General features: G+C 47.0%; 1 protein-coding gene across 3 annotated transcripts in view; it reads left to right on the forward strand.

The window, feature by feature from the left end:
• Nucleotides 1-23,191, forward strand: part of LOC118398145 (semaphorin-6D-like) — a 139,250-nt gene extending 116,059 nt beyond the window's left edge. For 2 of the 3 annotated variants that reach the window (XM_035793206.2, XM_035793207.2), the window contains 3 exons: nt 7,909-7,967; nt 9,563-9,616; nt 19,022-23,191. In XM_035793206.2, coding sequence (XP_035649099.1) covers nt 7,909-7,967; nt 9,563-9,616; nt 19,022-20,394 — 1,486 coding nt within the window. In that variant the 3' untranslated portion in view covers nt 20,395-23,191. The remainder of the gene's footprint in view (nt 1-7,908; nt 7,968-9,562; nt 9,617-19,021) is intronic. The other variant, XM_035793208.2, reaches the window with a different exon arrangement.
• Nucleotides 23,192-23,754: the final 563 nt, after the last annotated feature.

Here is a 23,754-nt window from a genome sequence, read left to right on the forward strand (position 1 = left end):
GGAAGGAGAAGGTGACAAAGAGCTTCCTAGGGTTAGAGGCAGATGCTTGGAATTTAGAGTGGTAGAAAGTGGCTTTAGCAGCAGAGACAGAGGAGGAAAATGTAGAGAGGAGGGAGTGAAAGGATGCCAGGTCCGCAGGGAGGCGAGTTTTCCTCCATTTCCGCTCGGCTGCCCGGAGCCCTGTTCTGTGAGCTCGCAATGAGTCGTCGAGCCACGGAGCGGGAGGGGAGGACCGAGCCGGCCTGGAGGATAGGGAACATAGAGAGTCAAAGGATGCAGAAAGGGAGGAGAGGAGGGTTGAGGAGGCAGAATCAGGAGATAGGTTGGAGAAGGTTTGAGCAGAGGGAAGAGATGATAGGATGGAAGAGGAGAGAGTAGCGGGGGAGAGAGAGCGAAGGTTGGGACGGCGCGATACCATCCGAGTAGGGGCAGTGTGGGAAGTGTTGGATGAGAGCGAGAGGGAAAAGGATACAAGGTAGTGGTCGGAGACTTGGAGGGGAGTTGCAATGAGGTTAGTGGAAGAACAGCATCTAGTAAAGATGAGGTCGAGCGTATTGCCTGCCTTGTGAGTAGGGGGGGAAGGTGAGAGGGTGAGGTCAAAAGAGGAGAGGAGTGGAAAGAAGGAGGCAGAGAGGAATGAGTCAAAGGTAGACGTGGGGAGGTTAAAGTCGCCCAGAACTGTGAGAGGTGAGCCGTCCTCAGGAAAGGAGCTTATCAAGGCATCAAGCTCATTGATGAACTCTCCGAGGGGACCTGGAGGGCGATAAATGATAAGGATGTTAAGCTTGAAAGGGCTGGTAACTGTGACAGCATGAAATTCAAAGGAGGCGATAGACAGATGGGTAAGGGGAGAAAGAGAGAATGACCACTTGGGAGAGATGAGGATCCCGGTGCCACCACCCCGCTGACCAGAAGCTCTTGGGGTGTGCGAGAACACGTGGGCGGACGAAGAGAGAGCAGTAGGAGTAGCAGTGTTATCTGTGGTGATCCATGTTTCCGTCAGTGCCAAGAAGTCGAGGGACTGGAGGGAGGCATAGGCTGAGATGAACTCTGCCTTGTTGGCCGCAGATCGGCAGTTCCAGAGGCTACCGGAGACCTGGAACTCCACGTGGGTCGTGCGCGCTGGGACCACCAGATTAGGGTGGCCGCGGCCACGCGGTGTGGAGCGTTTGTATGGTCTGTGCAGAGAGGATAGAACAGGGATAGACAGACACATAGTTGACAGGCTACAGAAGAGGCTACGCTAATGCAAGGAGATTGGAATGACAAGTGGACTACACGTCTCGAATGTTCAGAAAGTTAAGCTTACGTAGCAAGAATCTTATTGACTAAAATGATTAAAATGATACAGTACTGCTGAAGTAGGCTAGCTGGCAGTGGCTGCGTTGTTGACTTTGTAGGCTAGCTGGCAGTGGCTGCGTTGTTGACACTAAACTAATCAAGTCGTTCCGTTGAGTGTAATAGTTTCTACAGTGCTGCTATTCGGGGGCTAGCTGGCTAGCTAGCAGTGTTGATTACATTACGTTGCGTTAAAAGAACGACAATAGCTGGCTAGCTAACCTAGAAAATCGCTCTAGACTACACAATTATCTTTGATACACAGACGGCTATGTAGCTAGCTACGATCAAACAAATCAAACCGTTGTGCTGTAATGAAATGAAATGAAAATGTGATACTACCTGTGGAGCGAAGCGGAATGCGACCGGGTTGTTGAGTGCGGAAGTTCTATTCAGTAGACGTTGGCTAGCTGTTGGCTAGCTAGCAGTGTCTCCTACGTTAAGGACGACAAATAGCTGGCTAGCTAACCTCGGTAAATTAAGATAATCACTCTAAGACTACACGCTCTAAACTACACAATTATCTTGGATACGAAGACAGCAAAGACAACTATGTAGCTAGCTAACACTACACTAATCAAGTCGTTCAGTTGAGTTTCTACAGTGCTGCTATTCGGTAGACGGTGGACGTTTGCTAGCTGGCTAGCTGCTGGGCAGATAGCAGTGTAGACTACGTTAGGACGACGAAATACGAAGTTGCAATAGAAGTGCTGACTGTTTCACTTTGTTGTCCTCTTTCTTTTCCTTTTTCTTCTGTCCTTCTTTTGTCCTTATTTTGTCTTCCTTTCTTCTGTTAACTAGATATTTTTTGTTGTTATTCTTTGTAAGCTAGCTAGCTTCTTCCAGGAGAGTCCCTAGCAACTGCTTAGCAACAAGTAAACAATTCTGCTTGCAATTCAGCTAGCTTAGATAACTGTACAATTTTATGAAAAATTGTTACTTTTCAAAAGCCTGTCTTTTTTGGTTTGTTCCTTGTTTTGTCTTCTATTGAGTCTTGCAGTTTTCTCTTGATTTTTTTCGATGTACTTCACTCTAAAAAACCATTTAAATCTCAATATATACAGGAGCTCATTTTTCAGCAGCTGCTCAATTTAGAACTCCGGAACACACCGTTCCAGTTAGACTGTAAACTCTCCTTCCAGACTCACATTAAGCATCTCCAATCCAAAATTAAATCTAGATTCTACATTTTCATCTGGATCTTCACAACTAGCTAACCGCAACCCCGGATGACTACTCCTGGCTAGCGTTTCCATCCACTTAGCTTGAAGCTAGCCCGACCAGAGCTCCTGTGCTACCACCGAAGCATACTCCTGGGCTACAATATCCGGACCCCTTCTACAGCCGGTACGGGGCATGGAACCCCGCAGATCCCCTACGACTGGAATACCGACATAATCTGCCCGAGGACTCCCAACAGGCCCCTCAGGCGCAATGCCTGCTGAAGGCCCATTATGCTAACCAGCTAGGCCTGCTAGCTACCTAGAGCTACTTGGAACCCTACTAATTCCACGACCGGTCTATCGACGTCACCGCATGAAGAGGCAAAAACAGACTTAACCTCATCGTGACGTCCCCCAAAGGCTAACTTTCTAGCCCCTGCTATCTGCTTGCTTTCTAACCCGGCCTGCTAACTGCTAACCTGCCCCGGTCTACAAACTGCAAGCTTGTTTAGCCCCGGTCTGCTAACTGCTAGCTTGTTTAGCCCAGGCCTACTAACTGTTAGCTTGTTAGCACCGGCCTGCTAACTGTCTGAAACGCCGTGTCCCCAGCCAGACCCATATTTATTTTCAATCTCTTTTCGATTTTCAATTTGATTATACCTTCCGGTAACCTGCCTCACCCAATGTGATTCGGAATCACTATTATTTTACATTTTTAGAATACATTCAAGAACCTCCAGCTAACCAGCTAATTAGCTACAAGCTGTTTAGTCATTGTTTGCCACTGCTAGCGGCTTTTACCTTCTGCACAGCCAGCCCTGTTTTTAGCCTGGATAATACTCGCCAGTCTACCAGTATCGAACTGTCTCTCCACAACAACGCCGGATTCCTGCCATAATCCCTGGACCAGTACTTCTGATCTTCACAGCTAGCTTGCACCCAGTACCGAAGCTATCCCTGATGCCCACCTCCCGGCTTACTCAGCTGTTCACCCGAACCCCACTCATACACGGCTAGAGCCCAATACTCCACCGGATCCAAATCAAATCAAATCAAATCAAATCAAATCAAATTTATTTATATAGCCCTTCGTACATCAGCTGATATCTCAAAGTGCTGTACAGAAACCCAGCCTAAAACCCCAAACAGCAAACAATGCAGGTGTAAAAGCACCTTGCTGTAAACTCTGGACCTGGCTAACGCCACTGCCACGAAGCTTGCACCGTTAGCCGTGAGCCAGGCACATCTCCCTGCTAGCAAACTAAAATCTACAACACTTCTTTCGCCTTCTGGCTTGGATTCTTTGTCGACTCGGCCCCCCGCCGCACCACCACGACTGGTCTGCCGACGAATACTCCATCCGCTCTGCCTTCAACCGGCCTCCGTCTGAGCAGACCCCCCCTACCACCCCCGGGCTACTAACTTGCAACGCCTTGTCGCCCGCGTGCTAGCATAGTGGCGGCTTCCCTGTTCCATCTACTGCTGCCCCCCGGACACTATGATCACTTGGCTACATAGCTGATGCCTGCTGGACTGTCCATTAATCACAGAACTCCATTCTGTTTATTTATGTTTTATCTGTCGGCCCCAGCCACGAACTCAGGCTCTTTGTGTAGTTAATCCGACCCTCTCTGCTCTAGGCGACCAGTTTTGATAGCCTTTAGCCGCACCGTCATCCTACTCCTCCTCTGTTCCTCGGGTGATGTGGAGGTAAACCCAGGCCCTGCATGTCCCCAGGCAACCTAATTTGTTGACTTCTGTGATCGAAAAAGCCTTGGTTTCATGCATGTCAACATCAGAAGCCTCCTCCCTAAGTTTGTTTCACTCACTGCTTTAGCACACTCTGCCAACCCTGATGTCCTTGCCGTGTGTCTGAATCCTGTCTTAGGAAGGCCACCAAAAATTCTGAGATTTCCATACCCAACTATAACACTTTCTGTCAAGATAGAACTGCCAGGGCCTCCCGGGTGGCGCAGTGGTTAAGGGCGCTGTACTCCAGCTGTGCCATCAGAGACTCTGGGTTCGCGCCCAGGCTCTGTCGTAACCGGCCGTGACCGGGAGGTCCATGGGGCGACGCACAATGTCCTTGTCTCATCGCGCACCAGCGACTCCTGTGGCGGGCCGGGCGCAGTGCGCGCTAACCAAGGTTGCCAGGTCTACGGTGTTTCCTCTGACACATTGGTGCGGCTGGCTTCCGGGTTGGATGCGCGCTGTGTTAAGAAGCAGTGTGGCTAGGTTGGGTTGTGTATCGGAGGACGCATGACTTTCAACCTTCGTCTCTCCCGAGCCCGTACGGGAGTATTAGCGATGATAGTAGCTACTACAACAATTGGACACCACGAAATTGGGGAGAAAAAGAAAAAGGGGGTAAAATTCTAAACAAAAAACAAAAACAAAAAAGATAGAACTGCCAAAGGGGGAGGAGTTGCAATCTACTGCAGAGTTCTGTCATACTTTCCAGGTCTATGCCCAAACAGTTCGAACTTCTAATTTTAAAAATTAGTCTCTCCAGAAATAAGTCTCTCACTGTTGTCGCCTGCTACCGACCCCCCTCAGCTCCCAGCTGTGCCCTGGACACCATCTGTGAATTGATCGCCCCCCATCTAGCTTCAGAGTTTGTTCTGTTAGGTGACCTAAACTGGGATATGCTTAACACCCCGGCAGTCCTACTAAGCTAGATGCCCTCAATCTCACACAAATCATCAAGGAACCCACCAGGTACAACCCTAAATCTATAAACATGGGCACCCTAATTGACATTATCCTGACCAAATGCCCTCCAAATACACCTCTGCTGTCTTCAATCAGGATCTCAGCGATTACTGCCTCATTGCCTGTATCCGCTACGGGTCCGCGGTCAAACGACCACCCCTAATCACTGTCAAACGCTCCCTAAAACACTTCTGCGAGCAGGCCTTTCTAATCGACCTGGCCCGGGTATCCTGGAAGGATATTGACCTCATCCCGTCAGTTGAGGATGCCTGGTCATTCTTTAAATGTAACTTCCTCACCATCTTCGACAAGTATGCTCCGTTCAAAAAATGCAGAACTAAGAACAGATATAGCCCTTGGTTCACTCTAGACCTGACTGCCCTCTACCAGCACAAAAACATCCTGTGGCGGACTGCAATAGCATCCAAAAGTCCCCGCGATATGCAACTGTTCAGGGAAGTCAGGAACCAATACACGCAGTCAGTCAGGAAAGCAAAGGCCAGCTTTTTTCAAGCCGAAATTTGCATCCTGTAGGTCTAACTCCAAAAAGTTCTGGGACACTGTAAAGTCCATGGAGAACAAGAGCACCTCCTCCCAGCTGCCCACTGCACTGAGGCTAGGTATCATGGTCACCACCGATAAATCTGTGATAATCGAAAACTCCAACAAGCATTTCTCAACGGCTGGCCATGCCTTCCTCCTGGCTACTCCAACCTCGGCCAACAGCTCCCCCCCCTGCAGATACTCGCCCACGCCTCCCCAGCTTCTCCTTTACCCAAATCCAGATAGCAGATGTTCTGAAAGAGCTGCAGAACCTGGACCCATACAAATCAGCTGGGCTTGACAATCTGGACCCTCTATTTCTGAAACTGTCCGCCGCCATTGTCGCAACCCCTATTACCAGCCTGTTCAACCTCTCCTTCGTATCATCTGAGATCCCCAAGGATTGGAAAGCTGCCGCGGTCATCCCCCACTTCAAAGGGGGAGACACCCTGGTCCCAAACTGTTACAGACCTATATCCATCCTACCCTGCCTATATCCATCCTGCCCTGCCTTTCTAAGGTCTTCAAAAGCCAAGTCAACAAACAGATCACTGACCATCTCGAATCCCACCGTACCTTCTCCGCTGTGCTCTAATCCGGTTTCCGAACCGGTCACGGGTGCACCTCAGCCACGCTCAAGGTACTAAACGATATCATAACCACCGTCGATAAAAGACAGTACTGTGCAGCCGTCATCATCGACCTGGCCAAGGCTTTCGACTCTGTCAATCACCATATTCTTATCGGCAGACTCGGTAGCCTCGGTTTTTCTAATGACTGCCTTGCCTGGTTCACCAACTACTTTGCAGACAGAGTTCAGTGTGTCAAAGGAAGAAGCCACTGCTCCACCACCGCCATAAAAAAGCCATACTACGGTTTGCAACTGCACATGGGGACAAAGATCATACTTTTTGGAGAAATGTCCTCTGGTCTGATGAAACAGAAATATAACTATTTGGCCATAATGACCATCGTTATGTTTGGAGAAAAAAAGGGGGAGACTTGCAAACCAAAGAACACCATCCCAACCGTGAAGCATGGGGGTGGCAGCATCATGTTGTGGGCGTGCTTTGCTGCAAGAGGGACTGGTGCACTTCACAAAATAAATGGCATCATGAGACAGGAAAATTATGTGGATATATTGAAGCAACATCTCAAGACATCAGTCAGGAAGTTAAAGCTTTGTCGCAAATGGGTCTTCCAAATGGAAAATGACCCCAAGCATACTTCCAAAGTTGTGACAAAATGGCTTAAAGACAACAAAGTCAAGGTATTTGAGTCGCCATCACAAAGCCCTGACCTCAATGGGCCAAAATTCACCCAACTTATTGTGGGAAGCTTGTGGAAGGCTCCCCGAAACATTTGACCCAAGTTAAACAATTTGAAGGCAATGCTACCAAATACTAATTGAGTGTATATAAACTTCTGACCCACTGTGAATGTGATGAAAGAAATAAAAGCATAAAGAAATAATTATCTCTACTATTATTCTGACATTTCACATTCTTAAAATAAAGTATTGATCATAACTTACCTAAAACAGGGATTTTTTTACTAGGATTAATTGTCAGGAATTGCAAAAATGTATTTGGCTTAGGTGTATGTAAATTTACATCCGACTTCAACTGTATATCTCCCTCACTAACTTTAAGCATCAGCTGTCAGAGCAGCTTACCAATCATTGCAGCTGTACATAGCCCATCTGTAAATAGCCCACCCAACTACCGCTCCTTTGCACCCCAGCATCTCTACTTGCACATTCATCTTCTGCACATCCATCACTCCAGTGTTTAATTGCTGAATTGTAATTATTAAGTCACTATGGCCTGTTTATTGCCTTACCTCCCGAATCTCACTACATTTGCACACTCTGTATATAGACTTTTCTATTGAGTTATTGACTGTACTTTTGTTTATCCCATGTGTAACTCTGTGTTGTTTGTGTCACACTGTTTTTCTCAATCTTGGCCACGTCGCAGTTGTAAATGAGATCTTGTTGTCAACTGGCCTACCTGGTTAAATAAAGGTGAAATATATATTTTTTTAAATGACAAGTCCCAATTACAGTTGGGTAGGTGGTTGCTTGTGTCAGCAAAGAGGAAAACGGGTGATGAGCCTTTCTTCTTTACTCTTTCTCTTTTGCTCTTTCCAGGGCTGGCTTTGAGCAAGATATCGAGGGAGACCACTCACTGTACCCTGAGAGCTGCCTTGGTGAGCGATCATCAACTTCCCCATACAGTAGCAACAGGCCAATCATCTAAATATAAGCCCTGTAAAAAAAGGGTATATATTCCTTCATGGAAGTACAATGCATTCAGAAAGAATTCAGACCCCTTCCCTTTTTCCACATTCCACAAAGTCCTCATCAATCTACACACAATACCCCATAATGAAAAAGGGGTTTTAGAAAGTTCTGCAAATGTATTACAAATACAAAAACATATGATTGATTTGGAAAGGCACACACCTGTCTATATAAGCTCCACAGTGCATGTCAGAGCAAAAACCAAGCCATGGGGTTGAAGGATTTGTCCGTAGAGCTCAGAGACGGGACTGTGTTGGCACAGATCTGGGAAGAAAAATGTATGTAGCATTGAAGGTCCCCAAGAACACAGTGCTCTTTGGAACCACCAAGACTCTTCCTAGAGCTGGCCTCCCGGACAAACTGAGTAATCGGGGGAGAAGGGCCATGGTCAGTTAAGTGATCAAGAACCCATTGGTCACTCTGACAGAACTCCGTAGTTCCTCTGTGGAGATAGGAGAACCTTCCAGAAGGACAAACATCTCTTCAGCACTCCTTATCAGGCTTTTATTGTAAAGTTGCCAGACAGAAGCCACTCCTCAGTAAAAGGCACATGACAGTCCACTTGGAGCTTGCCAAAATGACTCTCAGTCCATGAGAAACAAAATTCTCTGGTCTGATGAAACCAAGATTGAACTCTTTGGCCTGAATGCCAAGCGTTACGTCTGGAGGAAACCTGGCACCATCCCTACGGTGAAGCATTGTGGTGGCAGCATCATGCTGTGGGGTTGTTTTTCAGCTGCAGTGGCTGGGAGATTAGTCAGAATTGAGGGAAAGATGAACAGACCAAAGTACCGAGAGATCCTTGATGAAAACACAGCCAAGACAACGCAGTTGTCGCAGTTGTCGAGTCTCTGAATGTTCATGAGTGGCCCAACCAGAGCCTGGACTTGAACCCGATCGGAAATCTTTGGGGAGAATTGCAAAAATGTCTAAAAACCTGTTTTTGCTTTGTCATTATAGGGTATTGTGTAGGGATTGAGGTGGATTTTTAAAAAACATTTAAGAATAAGGCTGTAACATAACAAAATGTGGAAAAAGCCAAGGGCTCTAAATACTTTCCGAAGGAACTGTACATGGAAGAGTGGATGTCACAGGCTTCCATGGTGTAATATCAAATACATTCTCCCCTTTTGTTTGCTCTGTTATGGATTTAATTGATGTAACAATGTTTCATTTGCTGCCTGTCAATCTGCCAGCTAACATTGAAGTAGTATGTTCTTAAGGTACACATGAAAGTTATATCAACAATTTTACTCGACTACAAGAATATGAGGAGAAATGTATTGTTGGGGAGAAAACATCACATCTAGAAAGTATTTTATGACACTTGAATCCACAACTGGGTCACAGTTTGGAAATATCCAGAGCAGTCCAACCTACTTGCATGTCACGCCGCCATAAAAACCCATTTGTTTTCTTATGTCTTTCTTATGTCTGAGTGGTATTGTAATTCACTCAGTCTTTTGTTTTCGGTAGTAATGCTGTGTTTTGCTCCCATCAGCAGATGTTCTGGCGACCAAGCGAAACCAGAACCCCGCGGCAGACTCAGCCTACGGTCAGTTTCCATTTTTCCCCCAGTCTCTTTCTCCCTACTTTCTCCCTGTGTTGGGTTCCACATTATTTTATTGCAGTATGACTGAGCATAAACACTTTTAAGTTGCATGCAATTAATTTGCATTATCTATTGGCAATTTGTAGTTTCACTTAAGGTTTCACACTAGACAACTTGAAAATGAAAGAATAGACAAATCTTTTCGGTGTCTGTTAAACCTTTTGACTTGGAGACCATACCATTATAGGTTTTGGGTTACTTGTAATTCAAAGTATTGTTTGTTTTGAACAGGTTCAGTTTGCTCATTAAGAGCTACAAACAATCCTCTAGTTCCACATGTTGTAGAGAAGATTAAACATATGTTGCTGCTTTTGGAAATGGAGGCTCATGAATAAGTGTCACATTCTGACCATAGTTCTGTTATTTTATTCTTTGTTTTAGTATGGTCAGGGAGTGAGTTGGGGTGGGCAGTCTATGTTTGTTTTTCTATGTTGGTTTTTGTGTTCGGCCTAGTATGGTTCTCAATCAGAGGCAGGTGTCATTACTTGTCTCTGATTGAGAATCATACTTAGGTAGCCTGGGTTTCACTTTTGGTTTGTGGGTGTTTGTTTCCGTGTGAGTGTTTGGTCCACACGGTACTGTTTCGGGTTTTGGAAATTCACGTCATTCGTTTATTGTTTTGATTCAGTGTTCAGTGCTTTCTTTAATTAAAATCATCATGAACACTTACCACGCTGCGCTTTGGTCCGATCCTTACTCCTCCTCAGACGAAGAGGAGGAAATCCGTTACAGAAACACCCACCACAAGAGGACCAGGTAGCGTGGTAACGGGCAGCAGCAGCAGCGGCCTGGACTTGGGAAGAGATTTTGGACGGCAAGGGACCCTGGGCACAAGCAGGGGAATATCGCCACCCTAAAGCAGAGCTGGAGGCAGCGAAGGCGGAGAGGCGCTGGTATGAGGAGGCAGCCCGGCAGCGCGGCTGGAAGCTCTAGAGGCAACCCCAAAAATGTATTGGGGGGTGGCACACGGGGAGTGTGGCTAAGGTAGGAGACCTGAGCCAACTCCCTGTGCTTACCGGAGAGCGAGAGGGACCGGGCAGGCACTGTGTTATGCGGTGGAGCGCACAGTGTCCCCGGTGCATGTGCATAGCCCGGTGCGGTACATTCCAGCTCCTCGTATCGGCCGGGCTTGAGTGGGCATCGAGCCAGGTGCCATGAAGCCGGCTCTACGCATCTGGTCTCCAGTGTGTCTCCTCGAGCCGGCGTACATGGCACCAGCCTTACGCATGGTGTCCCCAGTTCGCCAGCACAGCCCAGTGCGGGCTATTCCACTTCTCCGCACTGGCCTGGCTACGGGGAGCATTCAACCAGGTAAGGTTGGGCAGGCTCGGTGCTCAAGAGCTCCAGTGCGACTGCACGGTCCGGTCTATCCGGTGCCACCTCCATGCACCAGCCCTCCAGTGGCAGCCCCCCGCACCAGGCTGTCTCTCCGTCCTCTCCCTACAGGAGTCTCCTGTCTGTCCTGAGCCTCCAGAGTCTCCCGTCTGTCCTGAGCCTCCGAGTCTCCCGTCTGTCCTGAGCCGCCAGAGTCTCCCGTCTGTCCTGAGCCGCCAGAGTCTCCCGTCTGTCCTGAGCCGCCGGAGTCTCCCGTCTGTCCTGAGCCGCCGGAGTCTCCCGTCTGTCCTGAGCCGGAGTCTCCCGTCTGTCCTGAGCCGCCGGAGTCTCCCGTCTGTCCTGAGCCGCCGGAGTCTCCCGTCTGTCCTGAGCCGCCGGAGTCTCCCGTCTGTCCTGAGCCGCCGGAGTCTCCCGCCTGTCCTGAGCCGCCGGAGTCTCCCGCCTGTCCTGAGCCGCCGGAGTCTCCCGCCTGTCCTGAGCCGCCGGAGTCTCCCGCCTGTCCTGAGCCGCCGGAGTCTCCCGCCTGTCCTGAGCCGCCGGAGTCTCCCGCCTGTCCTGAGCCGCCGGAGTCTCCCGCCTGTCCTGAGCCGCCGGAGTCTCCCGCCTGTCCTGAGCCGCCGGAGTCTCCCGCCTGTCCTGAGCCGCCGGAGTCTCCCGCCTGTCCTGAGCCGCCGGAGTCTCCCGCCTGTCCTGAGCCGCCGGAGTCTCCCGCCTGTCCTGAGCCGCCGGAGTCTCCCGCCTGTCCTGAGCCGCCGGAGTCTCCCGCCTGTCCTGAGCCGCCGGAGTCTCCCGCCTGTCCTGAGCCGCCGGAGTCTCCCGCCTGTCCTGAGCCGCCGGAGTCTCCCGCCTGTCCTGAGCCGCCGGAGTCTCCCGCCTGTCCTGAGCCGCCGGAGTCTCCCGCCTCTCCGGCGCCGCCGGAGTCCCCAGTCGGAGGTCGGAGGCGAAGGTCGCCGCTCGTAAGAGGCGATGGGGGCGGTTGAGGAGGCGGACAAAAAGTGTGGTGAAGTGGGGTCCATGTTACGTTCTGACCATAGTTCTGTTTTATTTTTGTTTTAGTATGGTCAGGGCGTGAGTTGGGGTGGGCAGTCTATGTTTGTTTTTCTATGTTGGTTTTTGTGTTCGGCCTAGTATGGTTCTCAATCAGAGGCAGGTGTCGTTAGTTGTCTCTGATTGAGAATCATACTTAGGTAGCCTGGGTTTCACTTTTGGTTTGTGGGTGTTTGTTCAGGTTTGAGTGTTTGGGCCACACGGTAATGTTTCGGGTTTTGGAAATTCACGTGATTCATTTATTTTGATTCAGTGTTCAGTGCTTTCTTTAATTAAAATCATCATGAACACTTACCACCCTGAGCTTTGGTCCGATCCTTACTCCTCCTCAGACGAAGTGGAGGAAATCTGTTACAGTAAGATCAGTTATACTTTTTAAACCAAGAGATCAAGATTAAATGGATCTCCTTGTGTAACCGATAGGTAATATAATAATAATAATATATGCCTTTTAGCAGACGCTTTTATCCAAAGCGACTTAGTCATGTGTGCATACATTCTACGTATGGGTGGTCCTGGGGATCGAACCCACTACCCTGGCGTTACAAGCGCCAACTGAGCTACAGAAGGACCACAGGTGATGTTCTTTTAATCTCACAATTCATGAATGGGCATGCCCAAGTCAATAAACCCCTCAGATAAGCCTAATTATACCTGAGCATTAATTACAGAGCGAGCCTCACACCAGGGAAGACCCTCATTATGTAATATAAGCCCAGCCTCAGCCGTTCACTGTGATGAACCCATGGAGTAAATGACACTATTAGAGGCTAATGGAGACTCTAGCCTCAGCTGCCAACAGGCACGTTGGGCATTAACCTCCTGGCGCAGGCCAGCCAAGCGTGAAGGTCCATGTCAGGGGTGTGATTTCTCAATTGGTGGAAGATTCCTACAATTCCTACTGGATACTGCCATTTTGGTAATGCCAATTTAGTTTCAAATTGGGAATAGTGGCTTTTATTAAAAAGTAACATTTAAAACACATTTATATTAGGGCACATTTCCCCCTTGGATCTTGTGGCTGCAATGAACTGTACAATCAAGTCAACACAGATGGCATGTTGACGGAACAACATATTCCAGTGAGTGAACTTTTCAACCAGCCCCCAGGTGCAATCTGTGTGGAAAATCATGGCAGTATCGCCTCCGCAGACTCATTAGCAATCAATCCCATCATGCAGCAGCACACAGGGTTCAAGGTGGCCCTCCACGAGCACAGGGAACATAGCGGAGGTCACTGAAACCCCTTAGAAACACTGGCAATGCCAAAGACCTTGAAACGGTCTTGATGAATACGCAGAAACGTCGGGACTCCAGTGACTGAACAGGCGTAGGGAGCATGCCAAAGTTTTGCCAGGTAATGGACATAGTGACTGTCATTTCCGAATGCCTTTGACACAAACATGGGAACAAATTCATTTAATGAAGGCAATGCTTTACAGATCCTAGTTAAAGCCGGGGGATGGAAATATCATATGACAACTTTCCATGACACTAGTATTTAATAGATTATGACTTTGATTCTTATGTAGATTTATATAAGGATGAATCCTGCCCAAATCTTTGACTTGTTGTTTCATATTAGCTTTATTTCTAAAATGGATACTTTATATATAATGTAGAGACATGCAGTGCATCAATAGGACATAGTGAATGCAGAGTTAGTTATCGAACTGCAGCTCATATAATAAATGACAGTGGCCTTGTGCCCATCTATGATTACTCAACAAAGTGGACCGCAGTGTTCTAAGAGATTGGTCCTGCGGCTGTAGAACATTGGACAAATCTCTGTTGGCTTTGCCAGCTGGCTCGAATACAGTCCGGTCCATAAATTGGCTTTGGTTTGTCCCGAAAGCTCGACAAGGTCTTTAAAAGGAACAAGAGCCCCGTATAAGGCCTTCGAAAAGGTCTTGCAGTCGAACGCTGTGAAAAGGAACAGAATTAACTCAAATTTGACTTATTTGGCAGTAACTGATGCCATAGACCTTCCCTTTTTAATGCTTGGAAGATAACACAGAGACACTCCATTTGTAAGTGCTTCAACTCGTTAAAAACACTTTAGGAACTCGGCGGTGGATCGTCCGCTCGGGTGGTGGTATGCAATTATGGGGCCGAGATGTAGCAGAAATCACAACAGATTGTCTCATGTGCATGCGTTATGTAGACGTCCACGTATCCTAATTGCTTTTACAACAGCTTAACGTGTATTTCCCATGGCTTATTATCACCTTGTAACAGTATACACCACGCGGGGCCGGGGCCCTATCAATAACACTCGCACATGACACACACGTCTTCACCTAGTGGAAATCCACGGCAGAGAGAATCATACTGTAGAAGGTGTTACGCCGTATTGAAACGGCTATGTGTAAATAAATGAAAAGGCTGGGGAAATGATTGAATCGCCGGTTGGTGTTGACGTTCAGATTAAGTCAGCCAAAGAGAAGATTGGCCTTTTGAGACCAGACTGACTATACTTTTTCTCACCACTAAGAACAACACAGACCTCCATTAACCCCTGAGAGTGAGTGAGTCATTATAGCTGCTTATCATGCTCAGATGTTCATGTATTCAGCTTCTCTTGGGGGTGCCTAGTGGCTTTACTTGTTGACGCAGTTATTTCCTGGGCACATTCATGAAGGTAACATCAATCCTGAAGGGAAGCGCTGTCGTGTTAGGCTTGGCAGCCCCCATTACAGCCATGAGGGTGCTCCGCATGAAACGGGCAAAACAAGATAATGAATTTCCTGCCTGTCAAGCGAGGTGTGCATATGGGAAAGTCAATGATTCCAGTGGCATCTATCCTAGAGATAGGCGAGGTGTTGTTGTACAACGTTGTACATTGTACGTGTCATGGTCGGAAGCAGAGATTTGCCGGACTGGGGGTGAATTCACTTTAATGATGGGATGGTGGAGATTTTAACTGAAAATATTTTCCTTTTCAGGAATATATATATATTGTACAAACAAGAATGGCAAAGAATGACCTTTCACTAAAGCTTTAGTTATTGCATTGTCTATTTTCTGCATTCTCACTAAAAGGCTTTACAGATCTGTCTTCATAGAAGATTTATTAAAGAGGTTCCCCGACACTCTTGTTAAAATGTGGATTATTTTTAACAAATCACAAGCTTCTCCAGCATACAGCATTTTTCTGTATTACTTAAACCTAATGTTCCAATTGTCCTGGCTCAAGGGTACTCATAAAACCAAGTTCAGAAGATAAATGTGTGACTATAAACCCAGGCAGAAATACATTACTGGCAACCTGAAGTAGAGCTCTGTTGAACCTAAAGACCTGCTGAAAATACCAGATGCTCCCCATTTGAATTGGATATGTGAAAATGCACTATTTTCTAGTTGTATAACTAGGAAACGTATTATACTATGCAAACTGTTTGACTGTTCCGATTATGTTTCCTGGCGGGCTCTAGTGATAATGCCTTTCCCCTCAACCACTAATGACAAAATGCCTTAAATATGTTAAGGCAATGGTGCATATACACCGATTTAATAACACTCGAAACAATACTATCTGGAGTTCAGTTAAGAGAGCATTCACTGGGCACTCCACTTCTACCGAGTGCTAAATGTTTATTCCTCTGCCTGAATTATCTCTATCTGTGCTACTGTTAAATGACCTGTTATGAACCTTTTGACTGGGATGTATACCACAATGTATGCAATATAGGCTACAACAATATGTATATACAGGTAACTGCCAAAATAAAGGAAACACCAACCAAGTGTCAGAATAGGATGTTGAGTCACCACGAGCCAGAGCAGCTTCAATGCACCTTGGCATAGATTCTACAAGTGTCGTTCTTCCATGCCAAATTCCATCATTTGGTGTTTTGTTGATGCTGGTGGAAACCGCTGTCTCAGGCGCCGCTCCAGAATCTCCCTTAAGTGTTCGGTTGGATTGAGATCTGGTGACTGAGACGGCCATGGCATATGGTTTACATCGTTCTCATGCTCATCAAACCATTCAGTGACTACTCGTGCCTTGTGGATGGGGAAATTGTCATCCTATTAGGGCATAGCCATGGTAGCCAAAATAATGACCTGCCTAGTATTTTTATACATGACCCTAAGCCTGATTGGATGTTAATTGCTTAATTAACTCAGGAACCACAACTGTGTAGAAGCACCTGTTTTCAATATAGTGTGCTTTGTATCCCTCGTTTACTCACGTGTTTCCATTATTTTGGCTGTTACCTGTATCTGCCAGAGGGTGTTTGTTCACAAAAACACATCAAGGCAGGGTAGACATTCTGATGCATGTTTTGCTCACTGGTAGTTCCATAATCCTTCAAAAGGCACATCCTGCCATGTCCTGAGGCCTGGTCTAGCATCCATTGGCACTAAGCAGAGAAATCTGGACACCTCACACTCCCTGCAGATATGCATATGTCCTGTTCATTCAAGCCAAATACAGTGGGATGATCACACCCTTTATTAGCACTAGCCATAATACTTACACTTTGTGCCATATCGTGTCAAAATCCCGCCAAGATGAATGCTTCATAAACGTGTAATTATCTGTCTTTACATACAGTAGCATTGCTGTCCTGCCAACAGAAGTAACACTGCAGTGAAGCATCAAACAGTCCATTGTGATTGGTTGAAATATTAACCAGTCTATGCTTTACATAACTGTTATGGTCAGTGATAAAAGGCTGAATAAAGTGCAGGTTACTTGGGACTGTGTATCTAGCAAACTTGGCTAATGGCCAAGACATTTGGTTGCTGAATGGAATTTAAAGAGTATGCACTGATTATTATTCTGTAGTGTCTCAGATCAATTCAAAACACAAGTCTGTGTGTGTGTGTGTGTGTGTGTGTGTGTGTGTGTGTGTGTGTGTGTGTGTGTGTGTGTGTGTGTGTGTGTGTGTGTGTGTGTGTGTGTGTGTGTGTGTGTGTGTGTGTGTGTGTGTGTGTGTGTGTGTGTGTGCGTGCGTCACACTCCTAACCCATCACCCACCACTACCACACTCTCTTCGGCCTAAGGTAACAGAGTTTCTCATTTCTGTCAGCTGCTCGTGACCTTTAAGGTAGACTATCAACGGACAGTGGGTGCCGCAACATAGGCAATGTCAACATCCCTTGTCTCGCAGTGCGTGAATGCCAATGCATCGGCCTATGGGTGGAACCTAATGCCAGTGCTGGAGTCCCTGTGCCTGCTTACATATTCAGTCCCTGAATATTCCTTCCTCTGTTCTTTCCCCTGAATCATTGTCATAAAATGGCATCATGTCTTTGATTTTGTGATAGCTTGGTTTCCAATAGAAGTAATTTGTACTCTGAGTTAGTGACAAGCAGAAGACATATTGTACAGTATATTGACTTATCTTTGTTGTCGAATGGTATCTGGAGCATATCCAAGCCAATCATTTCCCTTGTAATATCTGTTTACTGGAGTTGGTAGGTACCGCACACATACAGCACTGTTTTGACAACAACAAAAGTCATAACTCACTTCGCAGATCCCTACGTTTTAACCCTTGATTGCTACTCTAAAGTTAGTTGGCAGGCAGTGCCATCATAATTGCTCGGAGCACAGGATCTCAAACCGGTGCTGAAATCCTCGGCTTACCATGCATTTGGTTCCCATTAGAGGCAAGGAATCCTCTGGGAACATCACTCTTTCTGCAACTCTGTGACCTACTTCTGCGTCTATATGAGAACCACATGGGAGGGCCTTTACTCGACAGGGCTTTCGAGAGAAAGACATTCGCTTTGTTTGAGTCGAAATTACCATATCTGTGTCTCTCGCCCCATCCTATTTTTAACTAATGTTGGAGGAAAAAAGAGAATGATGAGGTGAAAACAAGCGGAACATGTTGCTGCTCACCGGGGGCAGATGATATTAGTGGTGGGTGGATGAGTGTGTTCTATTTCGGTATAATTTTGCATAAAGTACATCATTATTATGTATGGTTCTGCCTCGAACTTTCAGTTATAGAAATCTGTTGATATGTTGCAGAGGACACGGGCCAAGGACTATTTCATACTTGACACTTTAACACTGTCCAGTTACTCAAAGGAATCAAAATTCCATGAACCTACATGGTACCTTTTTAATTAATGAAAAGTGACTGACCAGAACCTTTCTCAGGAAGCAGCAAGCTACGCTTCCTTTAGTTACCTCAGTCCAGCACGTTCATCCACTCCTCCTAATCCCTCTGATGACATTTTAATGGAGCTCCCCAGAGTACACAGACACCATTACCTCTGTTGGGCTAAACCCAACTCCAGCTGCTGCTCTGCTGGATATGCCAGGGCACCGTTCTCATTTAGCCTCCCCATAACCGAGCCTCAATACTTGGCTGCAGTGTGCCAGTTTGAGCCCTGATAAGCTTCTGGATATCGAAGTGTTGATCTTGGCCAGTGCGAGAAGCCAGGTGCACCTGCAGTGAAGTATGAACTCAAATAAACTCTTTCTTTCCCAGGGTCTTCTAAGCTGTTTGTGCTCTGTGTTTAGAGTCTGGGCTGATTTGAGTGTTTGCTATGATGAACGAGTAGACTGTCTGGAGGCTTGTCTGTCACGGCCTCCTGAGACGTTGGCAGCAGAGTACTTGGCAGGATAGTGCTCCGTGTTTGACGGAGGGAAGAAGGACTGACTTGAGGCTGGATTCAATCCGTATCGCGGGACGTTCCGCCGTTATAGCTCGATTTAAATTTAAAGGCAATCTTCCCGCGTTCGCAGAGAGTGCATACGCAGTAACGCTGCTTACGTCATCTCAATCGGAAATTACCTTTAGGTTTTAATGCGGATCTTCCGCGATACTTCTGCAATACGGATGGAACCTGATTTAGCATGAGTCAAGGCTGTTACAGTCACAACAGGGGGGACGGTTGAATGTGAAATCCTTTTTATGTCATGACAGGATCTGACAAGGTAATATTTTTTTATTTTCGCATGGGCTAAGTCATGACCTCACTATCTTTCTTTTTCTCCTTTAGGTGTCCGAAGGCTCCCTGACATGGAGAAGTCCAGCCCCAGCGTCCACTACACCCTCCTGATCGCCTGCGTCCTGGTTGCCTTTTTCCTCGGTGCCATCCTCTCCGGCTTCCTGGTGTCATGCTACTGCAGTCACAATGCCCGCCGTGCCCACCGGCTTGGCAAGGACCCTGAGGCATCCCTCCACCCCGCCCTCTCGCTGCGCAGCCTGGCCAAGCTAAATGGCCTGCTGGACGGCCAGCCGAAAGAGGAGAAGCTGGACGTGTCTACGCCCAAGATGTACAGCTCCTTCGTTCCCAACGGGAAGGAGCACACTCCGGGCAGGCACGGGATGTCACTGGGAGACCCTGACCTTAACCTCTCCCAGGGGGAGAACCTCTCGGGCCTACCCACCCCTGACTCCACCCCGGAGCTGCCGATCAAGAACATGAAGGCCTTCCGGAACCAGTGGGAGAGGAACCAGAACTGCAACAATGCAAAGGAGTCTAAGGCACCGCCTGGTATCGGTTTCGGCCTGGGTTCGTCGAGGTCCAGCTCGGGGGTCACCCAGCAGGTGTTCCCCTTCTCCCACAGCCTGACCAACGGCCAAGCCCTCGGGCACCTGCCCGAGGAGAGGAAGATCCCCAACGACGAGCGTGCAAAGGGGGCTTCGGCCTCCCAGTCCTCCTCCTGCTACCCGCAAACGGTGGTGGATGTGGCGGCCCTGGACGAGCTCCTCAAGCACATCCACGAGGTCAGCGCCTCAGGCAGCCACAGCATCACTGTGTTGACATCACCGTGTGCTCCCCTGCCGGGTAGCTCCAGCTCCAGCCATAACCACAGTCACAGCCAGAGCAGCTTCAGGTCCCAGCCCCAGATCCCTGAGATGGAGTCGGCCCAGTACTACAGCTCCTCCACCCTGCCCAGGGACAGTCTGACCCGCCGCCTGGACGTGCCCCCAGACGCTGCTGCCGCCTCCTCAGCTGGCACCACCCCGCTGCAGCAGCAGTCCATCCCCGAGCGGAGCTCAGTGACTCGCCACCACTCCCAGAGGCATTTAATGATCAAGATGGGCAACGGAGGGGCCGTCCCGCGCCAGCACAGCTTCAGACAGGGCGGGGTTGGGCCACCACCCCACCAGCTGCTCACCCGGATCAACTCTGGAGGTGGTGGTGGTGGTGGTGGTGGCGGCGGGGGAGGGGTTGGCTTTGAAGCCCACCGGCCACTCATCCCCAGTGCCTGCCTGACACGGCAGCACAGCTACAGCGAACCGCCCCACCTCCACCGCGCCGCTATTGTACGCCGCACGGCCTCCCTCAAGCCCCAGGTACCACCCAAGCCCCTCTTCCTGCCCGCCACTTCGCCCGTAAACGAGCAAGGCAATTACAACTACTGAGAGCTTGGACTGAGCTCGGACTGAGAGGCCCCAAAACGACAGACGACGTAGCCTCGCTCCTCTCAGAGTTAGGGCAACTCCCCTGTGACGGGGGGGGGTTGAGTGGGGTTCGAGGGGGCAACAACCGGGACTGGCATATCTTTTGACGAGACGGCCGACAATAGCCTCCACACCTGATGAATGTCCTTATACCATATTGGTATTATTGCAACGCTACAGTGATGGATTAACAGCATATAGAACATGTGGTAGTATTGAATTGACTTGGAGGATCTGTACCCTCGTTTGAGGCCAAAGAATAGAGTAACAGGGGCCCAAAACTCAATGTAAAGGACACCAAAGCTGTGAACAATGCCTGCTTTAGCTTGGACCCAAGGCCTCAACTTAAGAGAGCACCTCACAACACAAACAGTGCTCAATCCTGCCTGTAATGTATGTATACTGTATGCCTGTGTGTATACATGTATATGCACTTCATGTTAAGATACCAGAGGGCGGAACCAAGAAGCAGCTACATTAACTGTGGTGAGATGGTCAACTCCTAGCCATTTCTTAACCCTCTTATGACAGAGATACCATGGAGGCCCCACTCAGTACACACATTCGGTATATACATCCCTCGACGAGGGATTTAGCAATAACTTACCGTTGTGCAGTTAAGTATCAACTGTACCCCTTGATATAAGGGTAAGTATTATACTTCTTGCAGCATACCATAAGAAATGACCACTTTGATAATGCTTGGAAAATTATTCATTCTGTATTAGTGGAATGATGCTGAGGAACAAGACACATGGCGTCAGTATAGGCCCATCATGCATCATAGCGTTACTATTATGTTTGTCCCTGGTGGATGGGGGCTCCGCTAGCCTGTGACAGAAGGCCGCCTCGGGGCCTGATGAGTTAGGAGAATCCTTGCCCTGCATTTGGAATTCTTACTTTTTGGACATAAATGCTACGATAACTCCAGAGGAATGTAACAAGCCCCCAATATGACTGTCATTGTCATTCAAGTAGAGGATGCAGTACACTGCAACCTCGAAAACAAGTTGTTTCATCCTTAACACTTAGTGAGAATTGGTTCCACATTGAGGTGCAATCATTCAGGCTATGTATTATATTAGCATTATAAAATTATATTTAAAAAGTCAAGTCTTAAAGCGGAGCCCCAAGAAACCACTCATGGGCACATAGCGCCCTCTTATGGACAAGCCCTTAATAACTGTGTAATAAAGTCAGTAATTATGTTTACCATATTGCTATTAACATTGTGGATGTTGTTGTAAATAAAGGCATCTGTGGAATAATACTAGCCAAACTTTGATTTGTATGTGTTAATGTGTGCCTTATTTAATAATGTGGTGTGGAAAAGGGAAAAAAGTCTGTTTTTGTCTCCATCGTTCTGTTGTCATTACAAATTAATTTCAAATCTGTCCTCCTGCACGGACTCCATATCAGAGGTTCTATTTCTACTAACAGCTGTTTTAAAAAATTGCATTCGTCTTTTTTTTTTTCATGAATTTTAAGCTTCTTTATATACTGTATATTTAATGACAAATGAGCTTGATGGAAAAGATGAGTAGATCTGAAAGTATATCAGCAATGTTAGGTCTGTGTCATGTTTTTGAAAGAGCTCTCAGATATGTTTGAAATGGTATGGACATAGGCTGAGGCATTAACTCTGCTTTACAAAGAAATTGTATTTAATAAGGGCTCTATTCAGTCTGTAAAGCTGATGCATTACAGATTCCGGTAGAATTGTTAAGGTCATTTCCCATTGAGCCGACATGCAGTGTCTGCTAAAGCGGGAATATTGCATTTCAATTTCAATCACGCTGTAAAGCAGAATTTTCGCGCTGCGGATTAAATATAAGCCCCAAGTGTGGGGCGAAAGAGGCTAGCTGAGGGACTTGCAAATGAAAATGCTGCAAGAAGGGCTGGATGGTTGATGATTGCCTGGTCCAACAAGTATGCTTTTCAAATGAAGCTCAGGATTGTAGGACATAAAGTAGGTGTCTGAAGATGCCTACAGTGAGCTAACAGTGCCCATAGGTTTAGTTATTTCTTTGCTATTACTGTAAAAGGAAAATTCCACCCAAAAACTATCTTTTGGTATTTGTTTCATTAGTCTATTGTTGATCTAGTCCCCAAAATGTTTTGCATGTCGGCAATCAAGTTCATACGGCTGTATTTCTGTGTTTTTAAAGTTATAGCTTAACTTGATTGCTGACAATCCCAAAATGTTTGCATATGTCAACAATGTACAAATGAAACTAATACCAGAAGCTAGTTTTGGGGTAGAATTTTCCTTTAAATAGAGAAATAGCACCTGCAACGTGTGTGTGTGCAAGGAACCAAGACTTTGTTTTACGTTGAGGTTAACAAGTGAGTTGATTTGAGTGTGTGCACTGGCACCTTCTCTGCCTCAAGTTGAACAGAAATATCAAATAATTCAATGCTAATGTCAATTGCAAGACACGTCATGAAATGCCTACAACACTAAAACCACGTTATCTATATCCCCTCATCTGGACACTTTGACAAAAAAAAAAGTTGAGTTGGGTGCTAGAATAGATTCATGTAAACTGGTTACATTTGAGTACTGTATGCCAATATTGAGTTTATATGCAATGTTTGCATTTTCAATTGCTATAAAAAATCCCTTCAGAAGAATGCTCTCTGACATACATCTAAAATGTATTTCATTTGACATCTTATTAATGTATCATACCCCTCACTCACTTGACCAATGAGGTTTACTCTTTTTGTAAATATAGCAAACCAGCAGTCACTTGCATCTCCATGGTGATTTCATTTATTTTTACTAGTGGACTTCGCCCCAGATGCTCCTGAATTCTATTAAACACAGCTGTATGTCCGCTACAATTAAAGATATCGAATAAAATTATCTTCAAATGCATGTTGTATGTGTGTCAAATACGTCATACAACTGTGTGGCACCTGTCGTAAATATATATAATAAACCAAGTCAATAGGGGCCCAATTACGACCTGAGTTGGAACGTAATTCCTTTTTATGCCCTTTTCTCTCTGTGTATTCTGACCTTGGATCAGGTATCAAGGTAAGACCCAGATGCAGACCGTGTCGAAGTAGCAATGTTTATTACAGCAACAGGGGGCGGAAGGGTAGCCTAGTGGTTAGTGTTGGACTAGTAATCGAAAGGTTGCAAGTTCAAATCCCCGAGCTGACAAGGTACAAATCTGTCTTTCTGCCCCTGAACAGGCAGTTAACCACTGTTCCTAGGCCGTCATTGAAAATAAGAATTTGTTCTTAACTGACTTGCCTGGTAAAATAAAGGTAAAATAAAATAAAAAGGGGGAAAAGGTACAGGACGGCAGG

Source organism: Oncorhynchus keta, chromosome 19 (assembly GCF_023373465.1).
Source record: "Oncorhynchus keta strain PuntledgeMale-10-30-2019 chromosome 19, Oket_V2, whole genome shotgun sequence".
Taxonomy (NCBI): domain Eukaryota; kingdom Metazoa; phylum Chordata; class Actinopteri; order Salmoniformes; family Salmonidae; genus Oncorhynchus; species Oncorhynchus keta.